Below are 13641 nucleotides of genomic sequence, written 5' to 3'. Positions count from 1 at the left end.
GGGTCGCTAAAATATTAATGAAAGTGTAAAAGGAGAATGCATTGATTGATTATGCAGGAATAATACGCTTTGCTTTAGAAAAAAGCCTGTAGGCTGTGGATTCAGGATGTGGTCCAACATGAAGAGTGAAGCCATTTGTGTGTGTGTGTGTGTGTGTGTGTGTGTGTGTGTGTGTGTGTGTGTGTGTGTGTGTGTGTGTTTGAAAATGTGAACCTGTCAGCATTGGAATATGAGTTTCCATTGTACAGGAGGTCTCATGAGAAGGCTCTGGTTCACAGTTCACACTGAGGCTTTCATCTGTCAATCACAAGCGAAGATTAGAAGATATCAAAGGTTGCCGTGTCAAAGTCTTCTCATCTTGTCGTCATCCACAGGGTGGCGGGAGTGCAAACTTCAGGGGTAATATGAGGATAGATTTTATTCTGAGTGTTTCAGATTTGTAAAATAACGTTTCAAATCAGAGACACAATCCCTTCATTAATGCAGAGGCCATTTTTTCTCCCTCACACATGAGCTAAATTATGAATGCGCTGTTATTTGTTTACTCCATGTTGGACTGAGAGATGTGCATTATTCATCTGCTCTGACAGGGGAGACAGCAGAGTAGGACACGGTCCTGGGAAAACATTAAAACAGCGGAGCCTAACAAGGACATTGACAGGGATTTGAGCAGTCATGCACATGCAAACACAATAATTGACTTTCTCTCAATAAGCTTGCTTTCAGCCAACCCTCTGCAAGAAGATGGTTCACTTGGGAAAACAAGTCTAAATGGTTTCCAAGACAAATCGGTGTTCCTTTTGAGGATAGTAGTCATGTGTCTGTGCTGCTGCTCACCGATCTGCGGGACTGATTTACAGTCTTTGTTTTCAGTACATCAGACACACAGAGCTTCAAGAGCTAATTAGATTCCTTTGTGTTTTCTTCTTAGTCCTGAGAGATGATTTCCGGCAGGCCCCGAGCGATGTGGTGGTGGCTGCTGGTGAGCCTGCAGTATTAGAGTGTGTGCCTCCACGTGGTCACCCTGAGCCCACCGTGTCCTGGAAACGCAACAACGTCCGAGTCAGCGCCAAGGATGAACGCATCTCTGTGAGTTTAATGAGAGGATGTCATTTGTTAGATTGACCTGTCTGTCTTCAGTAGGAACACAGGGCCTGGTCATAGACGGAGTAGGCTCAGAGAGTGTTGAGAGACACCCTGATGATTGTTGGTTTAGGTATTTTCATTAGATTGTTTGATAATTACAAAAATATAGAACATTACCATCCTTATCTCTAAAGGGGGAAATGAAGCGCGGTCATGGCCAAACAATAGCTAAGATTAATAAAATTGCCATTTAGCAGGGAATGTAAGGTTTTGTGTTTCTTCATTAAGCGCTTTCTTCATAAACCCACCATCTTTCAGCAATCCTGGAGAAAGGCAGACATACTTATTTATAATGACAATACTTTGAATAGAACATAATTTAATGCAATCACCTTGATTTTCTATAGACTGTAATATATCTTGGATTTTGCCGTCACTTTTGCTCTCTCCTCTCTTGTGTGAAGTCAACACCTGGACACAATCTCCACTAGTTTTTGAGAGTTTTTTTTCTCTTAATGATATGAAATCACAAGCTAAAGTTGATAAAGGACAGGGTTTGCGTTTTTATTAGATCAGTAGTGGAGAAGCATTCAGACCCTTTACTCAAGTAAAACTATAAACTGTAAAAATACTCCATTAAAAGCAAAAATCCAGCATTGTAAATGTTATTTAAGAGAAAGTGTGTATGTATTACGAGCAAAATGTTCCTAAAGAATCCAAAGTAAAAGACAATTAGCCACCATGAGTGTTACAGTATTAAATATTACATTATTGTGTTATTGATACTGATACATTCAAGTGTAAGTAGCATCTTTCTCATTGTTTTGTCTGTAAAATCCTAATCTCCAAAGTAAGCTAGATCCATAGCTGTGAAATAAATGTAGTAGAGCCAAAAGTACAGTTATTCCCTTGTTGTTGTGAAGTAGAAGCATAAAATAGCCTAAAATAGGTTTACATTTGAGGTACTTCTGCTTTACTTTAGTCATTCTAAGTACAATACTTGAGTACATGTACTTATGAAGGATTAGTGATTTATAACAATGCAAGAGTATCTAAATGTGGATTATTTTTTCATTAAAGGATGTTATTATAACAATGAGTGGTATCTATCTGAAGACGAATGTCTTAAACTGTCACCCTCTGTTTTGCAGATGCGTGGGGGGAAACTGATGATCTCTCACACCAGGAAGAGCGATGCTGGCATGTATGTTTGTGTGGGCACTAATATGGTTGGAGAGAGGGACAGCGATCCTGCAGAGCTGGTGGTGTATGGTAAGTTAATGTTTGTGTAGCAGTGTTAAGTCCCTTAACCCTTTTGCATCTCATTTAAAAAAAGTTGCTCTGATGCCCTGAGATGACAAAAATGCTTGTGTCAAGAAACTGCCATAAAAATACAACTTTTAACAAACTTCAGTCCTGATCATAACTACCAAATATTCCTTCATTTACGGAATTTACTCTTTAAACGTTTGTTTACATAATGCAAATTTAATTATTTTCTGTATACTAAATGCTAAGGAGGATCATTTTACTCAGAAAAATGTAATATTAAAGAGTAAAAAATGTCCATAGTGAGACACAAGGGTTAATAAGATGGACATTTGTAATGCTTTCATTCTTCCTGCAGAGCGTCCTGTGTTGGTACGGAGGCCGGTGAACCAGGTGGTCATGGAGGAAGAGACCGTTGACTTCCTGTGTGAGGTCCATGGAGATCCCCCTCCTACTGTCCGATGGCGGCGAGAGGAAGGGGAGCTTCCCCGCGAGAGGTGAGAGTGACAGTGACGGACATGAGCACAGACCAATAGAGAGTCAGACTGGTGATGCACATGCAGCGTTTTATGAGGCTGAATAAGAAGTACATCTTTACCTGAGGCGTGTCATGCGTTGGATTATTAATACATGTGACCCAGAAAACAATAGTTGTTCATTAATTTGCATCTGCTAATATAAATTGTTAAATGGAAGGGACCAAAGAGGATTCATTAGTTGGCAGAATCCTCCTGTGACCAGATTCATCCAATTGTCCATTCAAACTCAATTTAATGTTATTTAGTGAAGCCTATTAAATAATAAAAAATTGTTACACTTTCCAACATTATATTATTGTAAACCTTAATAATTTAAGGTAAGACGTACATAGAGTAAATCACTTATACAGCAAAGCCAACACTATGTTGAGCTGAGGATATGAATTATAGGTGTTCTCTACTTTATTTATTTATTTATTCAATGAATGCAGATGATTTTGTTATATTTTCTCCCTGCAGCGCTGCTCTCCAACAGCTGTTGAGTATATTGTCTCATTATTGTGCTGACATTCACAGATTTAATGCCAAAAAGAATAATGAAATGATAACTAAATGTAAAGAAGGCTAAAATGCAAAGCTAAGCTAACTGTCTACCTGCTTCAGCATCCTACATGAAAGATCTTTCATGTTTATGAAGAGCTATATTATATTCTGTTTTTCCTTGTGATCATTTGTTTGTTTTAATCTGTTGCTTCTATGGTTTATGAGTCTATGAAATGAAGTGAATTAAACGGGTTTAATCCATTGTATCCCTTGCATAGACTAAGGCATCAGAATTAGCTTGGTTGCATTTGGTATTTTAAATAATACTGCTCTGCAAAATCCATCTTAACTTCATACCTAATGTAGGTAAAAAGATAAAATGTTGTTTTTCCTAGTGAAAAATCCTTCAGTGGGTTTGGATAATCTTGTTTCTAATTGATTTTCAACTGTTCAACAGAATTTTCCAGGAATCCGTGACAATATCTGAGATAAAGCACATTGTCCCAGTCCTTTTCAAGATAATGCCACTTGATTTGAAAAAAAATCCTGGCAACAGGTTGATTGACAAGAAAGAAATGACATTATCTCGTACTACTGCCGTATTTTCTTCACTTTTTTTGTAGATTAGTATGGTAATTTTCTTTGTGCTATGTTTCTCTCTTAGATCTTTCATTATCTCTCTCTTTTTCATTCCCAGGTTTGAAATCCGCAACGGCAACAGCCTCCGTTTGTTCCGCGTGAAAGAGGAGGATGAAGGGACGTATACCTGCACATCTGAAAACAGTGTGGGCAAGACGGAGGCCTCGGCCATGTTGCAGGTCCACGGTAAGAAACAAATCATGCATATTGTATATACACGCACACACGCATACTTAGGCATGCATGAAAAAAAGCTCATGTTCATGCATACAGGCACATGGCAGCAAAATCATGCAAAAGCCGGTTTCCATTTCCTGTCCAATGCCCTGTGTTTTTATATCAGTGTATGTTTTTGAGCCCCCGTCCAGCGGTGCTGCCAGGAGCTTATGCTAAATCGTATGGATTACGCCATTTGACAGATGTTTGGTAGATGTGTGCTTTAACTCACTGCCAGGGAGCAGTCCCAGTATTAATAAGACATGACTCCCTCCCTCTCTCTTCCTGTCTCTTTATCTCTCTGCTCTCGCCTCTTCGCTCTCCGCGTGCCCTTTTTCTTTCTCTCTGTGTGTCCTGGTTTGAATAGTCTCAGACGACTTCATCCACTAATGCTTTTATCAGTGCAAATGAAATCCAAACTGGGCAGTTTTCCATTCTCTCTGCTTCTTCTTCTTCTTTTTTCTTCCTTTTCCAACCTATCACCGGTTTTGTTTTGTAGCTCAGTGTTTCATCCATCGCATTAATTTTCCATTTCTCTCCATCATGTTTCAAACCCTATCATCATTCCAGTTGGCCCCTTCCGTAAGTTCACTTTCCATTGAATTCTTCTCTAAAAAAGGCATTTGCTTTATGCTAATTAATTTTGAAAGAGGGATTTCTTCTGTATAGTATTCTTAGTAAATAAGTTCCTCCATTAGGCACTAAATTGTTGACAACATGCCTGTTGCTGCAGTCAGGCATTAAGTAAGCCTCAGATACAGTGACTTAATGTACAGCAGATTAAGGACTCCTATCAAACACACATCTGCTATGTAGAGGGGAGTGTGTCAGGATAGAGTGACACCATGTAAATCCTCCTCTCATTTGCAGCTACAGTAGTACAAAAAGCAGCTGAAGGGTTTTTAATTCAAACTCAGTGGAATTCTTCACTTTTAAATGAGGACATGATTTGACCTCAGGTTACTTTACTGACCAAAATGTCACTATTATTACTATTAATCATTCTAGGTGGATACATGCTCGTCCTTTTATATACTGAATAATAATACAGAGTAATTATTAAAGGGGCACTTTTTACTTTTTAGGGTTTACTATTATACTTATGTTTAGATTTTCTTCCATCCTGTGATACATCTATTTTATTTATTTATTTAACATTTATTTAAGCTGAATTAATCAATTAGTTATCATGAGTGTCCTGTATGACTTATTTATTATAAAAGGTTTCTTAAATGACATGCCAGGACATTTTATATTCAGGGTAAACCCAGGACAAACATACACGTATAAGACTTGGGTTACAGGAGCTAAACTAAGCCACCAAAAGAAACAAGTGAACAAAAATATAAAAGCAACAAACAGTAACAAAGTGCAAACCACTGCTAGGCTTTTTATATTTTTAACAGACAAACATAACCGAGCAAAACAATAAAAGAAAGTCCAGTTTAACATAACCAGTAATAATCATCTAATGTGCATCCATGACACAATATAAGTTAAGTAACATAACTAAAATATACAATGACAATGACTTCTCCTAGAAATAAAAGAATCCTGAAAACCTTATTATATTGTCCAACAGAAAGCAGAGCTCCGCCCACTCACATATTCAAAGGTGTTGAGTAATCTGATCAGATAAACTCCAAAAACAGCAGATAAGCAAAATAAATCAGTTACAAATTCTGTGGAGAATTTGTTTTTTTATATATCACTCCCATTGGGAAAGAAACCCAACGCCCCCATACTCTAACTACCAACTAGACTGACATTATTAAACAGGATAACACAAAATGTATAATTCAAACAATATATAATATCATATTATAATATCATTGAAATAAAAAAAGATCATAAATATGGTTGCCATCATAAAAAAAGATCAAACTACAGAGATAACCTAATGATATAAGTCATAAGACTAAGGATGCACGATAATACCGGCACAGCATCGGTATAGGGAAAAAGGCTTTAAAATGAAATATCGACTGATATTTCCTCCGATATGACATCTGATAAGATGACGCGTCATCCAAGCCTGTTAAAGTAGGATGAATATTGCAGTTTTGTTACTTATGCTGCATAAAAAACATGGCATGTTATACATATACAGCTAAGTAGATTTCTTATTTTTCCCCAGTGAATAAGTTTTTAGAAGCATTGCTTTTTATGTCTGCATCTACCAGTGGGGCCATCACAATAACAGTAAGTATAATAACATGTTATCTCCACTACAGGAGAGACTTGATGCTGTCTGCAATTAGGTGGAAAAAATATGTACGTAAATCGGTACAGGCATCAGCAAAACAATTGAAAAGAAAATATCAGCAAAAGTCCAATATAGTGCATCCCTACATACAGTAAGACCATACGTGCATGAGACTAACACATCACATTTGTTTAAAGACATTACATCAAATCACAAAAATCACAAAAACACTTTGATGCTGATGAACGTGTGAGATGTCTTCTGTATTTGTGAACATGCTCTTAGTGAGAACATTACGAGTCAACACAGATGACTCAGATAACTTGTGTTTCGAGACAAATATGTGTTGCATGCTCTCTTACGTGTGTGTGCCTCTAAATATGCGCTGTGCCGAGATTTGAAGAGATGATGAATGCAGGCTGGAGAAGCTTTTCATCTGACGGGAAGCATGAGCCAATTATTCAGCCGGGAGGTAGAAGGCGGTGGTCAGTGTAAATCCACAGAGGATGTGATGATGTGGCTAACCCAATGATCTGACCCGAGCTGGAAATTGGCAGCTCTGCCCAGACCTTTCCCAAAATAACTGAGTAAATGTCATCTGAACGCCTCCGCCGAGCGCTGCGATGATTTGTTATTTTCAGAGGACACCAAGGTGATGTCTCTCATTAAAGATGAGAGGGCGATGACAGTGTAGCAATAGATCAAAAAGCTCAGAAGGTTAAAGAGGCAACTCTTAAATCTTTGCTTGTGAGGAGCTGATGAGTGCTTTAACGATACAGATCAGGCTTCAAAGCAATCAGCGCCTATATGTTCATGTTTTACTCCACTATATTTATCTGACAGCTAGAGACTTTTGAGATTTTCATAAAAAACAAATCATGAGTTTATAAAAAATAATGCATTGTTATAGATTAAACCAGCTATTGTCAACTTCTCGTGACCTCCTACAAAGAAGCAGCGTTTAGTTCTGGCTCCTTGTCATATTCTGATATCTAGGAGTTGTTGCACCAAACAGTGATTCCCCTTCTAGACTTCTCAGGTTAATTACAATAACCATTTAGGCTCCAATGAGGTAAAACTATCAAATATTTAATCAAAAGAAGATTAGTAAAAAGTCCAAATATTATCACAATTCACACACACTTTCGACACTTTGCTGATATTTTGGTCATTTTAATTGTAATGTTTTTTCATTGTCGTCGTGGTACTTTTACTTAAGTGAAGGAAATTAATACTTCTTCTACCACTGGTTAACACATCAGGTGTTGATCGCACAAAGGAATCACAGGAGTTTTCATGCAGAAATAAGTGTTTTGGTGGTCACACCTGTCTTTCTCCTCCAGTACCACCTCAGATTGCTACGAAGCCCAGAGACCAGATTGCCAACCAGGGGAGAAGCATCACCTTCCAATGCGGCACAACAGGAAACCCTCCACCTGCCATCTTCTGGCAGAAAGAGGGCAGCCAGGTAAGAGGCTGAAGAGATCCTTTAATGCTGAATATTGCATCAACATCCAGCAAAGTGATTTCCTGTTTACAAATCACTGGACGAGTACGTATGAGTACATTTACTCTCCTACAAGCCTCAGGTTGTTAATCATGTGTGGTTTGGGGATTTTTGAAAACTTTAGTCATACTGAATTGTTTATCATACATCTACAAGTAGAGCTTCACACATTCTTTGTTTTAAAGGTGAGAAAGACTCACCGATTTAATCATAGTTTTTGCCACTTATTTTGGGTTGCCCACACATTTTTGTGAGAGAAATGGGCGAGAGGCGAACAAGAGAGTGCATCACATTTGCATTTGGCTCAGAGATATGACTAGAGACAAAGTGTTGGAAGACATTGCGGTATTGCGTTGGCGAGAAATGTTTCTTTTGCTTGTGACCGCAGTGTAAGAGAATAATGATGATGAGGAGGGGGTGAGGAAGTAGAGAAGAAGGAGGGAGAGGTGGCAGGAAGTACACCAGGTGTGAAAACTGCTTCTTCGGGGCCAACCTGCAGACAAACACTGCCCTCCTTCCACATTGTACCCAACTATAAATACCCTGTTGCTCAACAGCAGCTGGGATCAGTGACTTGGAGGAGCAGATTCAGATGTCTTTAGAAGCTTCTCGGAGAGCAAACAGGAAGTTCAGCTGCAGATTTTGAGAATGAGCGTCCGTCTGCAGGATGGTTGAGGCATGGCTTGGCTGTTTGTAGATCTTTTTGCTGCATTTGGGGATTATCTATAGCCTTATAACCTTGGTCCCTTTACCAAAGTCTAAGCCTCTTAGAGGAATGAAATGGATGGCTGAATAGATTTATGTGCATCCCTTCCCCCTTGTTCACATCAATCTCACTTACAGAAAAACAGAATGGGACAGCTATAAAACGTCTGTTAGTGGGCATCATCCCTAAAACACCAAAAAAACAAACATCTCTTCCAGTTTGTTTAAGCCATGCTAGTGGTGATGTCTGTCTGCTGCTCCCCCATTTTGGTTCAACTATTCATTCATTTAATTCAACTATTGGATGAATTTGGACATCCTTTCAAATTATGGTTATTATTGACTTTGGGGATCCCCGAGTTTTCCTCTAGCACCACCAAGGTTGACATTTGTGGTATTGAGTGAAATGTCTCAACAACTGCTGGATGGATTGCCATGAAATTTGGTTCGGACATTAATGTGCGTTCACTTTTCCTTTAGCGCAAACATCAGCTCATTTGTCCAATACATTTATTACTAAACACCTAATGACGTTACCATTAGCCTCAGCTGTACTGCTATGTGTTAGCATGCTAACATGCTAAGCTAAGATGGGAAACTTGGTTAACGTTATAGCTGCTAAAAATCTCCATTAGCATTGGCACTGCGAGCCTATTAGCATGGGGACATTAGCTCAATGTGTGACTCTACAGCCATGCTAGCATGCTTGGCTATGTTTAGAAGTTGATGAGATATGCCCTGGATGGTTATATAAACATCCAATAAATTAAACAATTAAATAAGTTATTAAATGAGTTGATCAACAGAAAATGTATCTGTCTTCTATGCACATGTACATTCAACTTGTTTGGACAAAACAAGCTTTTTGAAGATGTGACCTAAGGCTCTGAAACATTGTGATGAGCATTTTTTTTTAATTATATCAAAATAATTGGAAATGAAAATAGTCGTTAGTTGCACCCCTAAAACAATTAGCCTAGTCTAACAACACAATAATGTAGCCAATAATAATTTGGATGATTGATTTATTGTTTAGGCAAAAATGCCAAACATTTGTTGTTCTGATCTTCTCAAATTTGTATCTTGTGTTGTCTCTGTTTAAATCAGGGTCATTTCAGGCTCTGGGGAATTGCAATATGAATCTTTTACAATTTCCTGCCATTTTACAGACAAAATTATTAATTGAATAATTGAGGAACAGACACAACATAGCCCTAGTCCTATATGTTATTTTCAGTTCTGCTGTCTGTCTGTGTGTTTAGATGTTGTTGTTCCCCGGCCAGCCACCATCACAGTCTGGCCGCTACTCTGTCTCCATGAGGGGAGAACTGACCATCGCTGACGTCCACCCGGAGGACTCTGGTTTCTACATCTGCCAGGCCATCAGTGTAGCAGGAAGTGTGTTGACCAAGGCGCTGCTGGAGGTGGAAGGAGGTAAGACTTCACAGTCACGTTTGAACCTGGAGGAGGTTTATTATTTATCAGCTAATGAGGATAAAACATATTAATTGCTAAGCAGGTGCATAACAATAAGGCTCATCAAGACCAAGAAAGAACACAGTTAGAGACCCCATGCTGGATGAGCAATGAATTTCAGCCTTAATGTTCTGTTTCTGCTTGTAAGCACCAGATTTATCTATGTTTTGCTTTGTGTACAGCCAAATATGTTCTGCCTACTAAGCATCTAAAGTATTTTCACCCTTTGCACTCGGCGGGCACTTTACAATCTTATTTTCTAAAGGCCTTTTGTACGCCTTCCACAATTTTTTCAGTTTTTCACCACCTTCTTCACTGTATAGCTAATCATGAGAGAGACATAATATTCTGCCTCCTCTCTCCTCAAACTGGTAGGTCCTTCAGGTCGTGTCCCGCCTATTATCCGCCAAGGACCGGCCAATCAGACTGTATCTCGGGGTGCGACAGCGCAGCTGCACTGCCGTGTAATCGGAGGGCCCTCAGTCAAGATTGCATGGGAGAAGGATGAAGAGAGACTTCTGGGAAATAAACCTCGTCTGACCTTGATGGAGAATGGCACTTTGCAAATCACAGACATCAAGGTGTGTGTGGGTGTGTGTTTGTGTGTGTGTATGTTTCTGTAAGGTTGGTGTCATTTATTGGAAAGGGCATGAAAAGGATGAGTTTTGCTGTTTAACTGAAGTAAAAACTGAGTGTGATAGATGGAAATTGCAAAAAAAAAAAACTTCTGTAAACCTTCCTGCCTGCATCCCATGTGGCAACATATTTTTTTTCCTTTTCGAATATAAATTGTTTTTTTGTTTGTAAAATTAGGGTGAGACTGAGTTTCAAAGAACAATCTCTCTAAGGCAGAGCATATCTCTCCAGCGCAATTATGTGCTCATGCGGTGTGTAATTGTAATGTTAATGAAGGTGCTTGTTTGTAAATGCTAATGTGTTCTGCTTTGATGGAAGAGCAGTCAGCTGCCCCTTTGTGCTATAACCCCACCTGGAGGTCAAGGAATGCACGCTGGACGGAGCAAAAGCAGCATCGCTTTCGTTAATTGACTCGCGATAGACGATTAATCATCTGACCGCCATTTAATTAAATCCCCTGCCCCGACTTATTCACTTCCTCTCTCATCCTCTTTTCTACGGGTGTGGTGTTCAGCAAACTTGGAGCATTAAAGTTTGGTCCAGTGCACCAGTGAGGCTGGGGAAATCTGCCATGCCAATGTGCTCAATGGAACAGAAGAAATGCATTAGTGTGGCATCAAGGGGATGACAAGGGGGAAAACAGAAGAGTGGAAATGGAGTTGACGAGTGAGGGACTAAAAATATTTTACCTGCTGATGCTGCTACCAGCTATCAATATTTTAGCAGCAGCTGAAGTCATCTAAAGAAGTCCACCTGCCCACACGCTGTGCTGTCTGTCAGCCAGAGGTCAACACTGCGGTGGATGATCTCATATGGTCTCATGATGGTTCCAGCAGACTGGCTCTCAGCCAGGATAGGGCTGTGTCGGTGAAGCATGAAGGCATATACAGGTCTTAATGTAAACTGTGGTGTCTCATGGTTTGTAGCGATGGAGCTCTGAGAGCTGCTGAGGCTGAGGGGAAGAATACTGAGTGAGTTTAGGTATGCATGGATTACATTTGTATTTAAAGATGATGGCAAACCAGACAGCAGCGGTCAAAAAATAATTCAGATCCTTTACTTAAAGCCGGATTATCACCCGACACTGCAGTTTCCCTTTGCTCTAGGGAGCTTTTTTGGTGTCTGTCAGCTCATTATTTAGGTTTTATAGCCAACAAATGTTCTGGTTTCGTTCACTCTCGCCGCTCTCATCACCATCGGGCAGCTGTTTTCAGTGAAAGAGCACCAAACAACAAAGTTAGCAACTAGCTGGTGAACATAGTGGAACATTTAGCAGCTAAAGAGCCAGATATTTCCCTCAGGAGTTGTTGGAGACAATAAAACAGAGTGAAAAGGAGAGTCAATATTGGACTTACATTTATTAAGTGGACAGAGAAACAACTCCAAATTAATAGAAAATAGAGATTCACTTGGTACACTAACATAATTGCAGGCATTACCTATAGTGTGCTTTAGTCAGTGAAGGGCAGGTCAACTGAACATGCTAGAAATGATCTAAAGTAAAAATACAGTATATTATATAGATATTATATATTCCAATAACAATGAATAATGAAAGACTAATTACTTGGGGTTTGAACAGAGCATCTTATTTCAAGAATATTCTTATTTTACATAATTCTTTGCTGAAAACTTGTCGGATTGAAAGTTATATGGAAATAATTTGGAATTTACAGACTAAATGACTTACTTTATTTACATAATTAACTTATATTATTATTATTTTGTTATATTATTGTGCATTAACCTGCAGCATGTTAATGTTTTGGCTATGTTATACTCCTTTAAAATATATCTTTAAAGTAACTAGTAGCTAGTAGTCAGGTAAATATAGTGTAGTGTATTAAGTAAAACATGCTGTATTTCCCACTGAAATATAGTGGAGTAGAAGTACAAATTGGCTTATAGTAAATGTATACTCTACTACTGCCAGACAGATTGAGAATGTCATGATTTTTCCGTGGACGCTCTTGAGTTTAACATTCTTTAAAGCCATCTAAATAGATCTAAATCATCCTTCAAAAATTAAAAACTGCTTGCAGCATTTGTTCTTTTCCATTTTTGCCGGGTGTCTGTCTCAAATGTTAACTGCTGTTCAACAGGACATAGACTCGGGGATGTACACGTGCACGGTATCCAGCGCCACAGGGGAGTCGAGCTGGAGTGGGATGTTGACTGTCAAAGGTACTCTCACCAAAACTCTCCACACTCTGTCTCTCTGTTACACTTCACACTCTGTCACTCTCACACTATACCTCCCTTAAGAATCTACTATATTGCCAACATTCTTCATAAGAGCACAGTATGCAGCCATATATCAGGACAAAACTCCACTTCAGTTTCAGACAAAATATTGATTGGAATCAATCTATTGTTGTGGTACAACAGTGCTGTTTCCCTGTTTGTCTAACAGAAGACGGAGTTTCTTCTATATCCAGAGCTTCCGAGTTCATCCAGCTTCCGGGGCCTCCGCAGAAGCCTGTAGTGACGGAGTCGACCAAAAACACCGTCACCCTCACCTGGCAGTCCAACCCTCATGAAGGCGGGGCCGCTGTCACCTCCTACATCATAGAAGCCTTCAGGTGTGACACACTGATACAGGATGAACACCTTCATGTCCTAAAGTAGTGTTTTAAGTTCCCTTTTCAGTGGAGTGATCACTTTTACTTCTGTTTATTTTGAGAGATTTTGAGTTTGTAAGGTCAGGTCAGGCATTTTATCTTAACCTAACCATTTCTCTTCATCGTTCAAAGCATCAAAAAAGATGTTTTCATGATTGTAGTGTGGTTGAAGGAATACTTTGACATGTTGGGAAAAACAATATTCGCTGAGAGGTAGATGAGAACAAGGGTGTAGGTTGTTCAACCTTCGTTAAAGTT

General features: G+C 39.1%; 1 protein-coding gene across 5 annotated transcripts in view; it reads left to right on the top strand.

Annotated features, from left to right (window-relative positions):
• Positions 1–13641, top strand: part of LOC115018179 (roundabout homolog 2) — a 48109-nt gene that overhangs the window by 18838 nt on the left and 15630 nt on the right. For all 5 annotated transcript variants that reach the window (XM_029447046.1, XM_029447050.1, XM_029447047.1 and 2 more), the window contains exons 3-11: positions 932–1089; positions 2238–2358; positions 2714–2852; positions 4075–4202; positions 7782–7906; positions 9913–10084; positions 10502–10707; positions 12865–12946; positions 13176–13344. In XM_029447046.1, coding sequence (XP_029302906.1) covers positions 932–1089; positions 2238–2358; positions 2714–2852; positions 4075–4202; positions 7782–7906; positions 9913–10084; positions 10502–10707; positions 12865–12946; positions 13176–13344 — 1300 coding nt within the window. The remainder of the gene's footprint in view (positions 1–931; positions 1090–2237; positions 2359–2713; positions 2853–4074; positions 4203–7781; positions 7907–9912; positions 10085–10501; positions 10708–12864; positions 12947–13175; positions 13345–13641) is intronic.

This window comes from Cottoperca gobio, chromosome 13, assembly GCF_900634415.1.
Source record: "Cottoperca gobio chromosome 13, fCotGob3.1, whole genome shotgun sequence".
Taxonomy (NCBI): domain Eukaryota; kingdom Metazoa; phylum Chordata; class Actinopteri; order Perciformes; family Bovichtidae; genus Cottoperca; species Cottoperca gobio.
The sequence above is the reverse complement of the archived record's forward strand: the minus strand, read 5'-3'. Positions and strand labels throughout refer to the sequence as shown.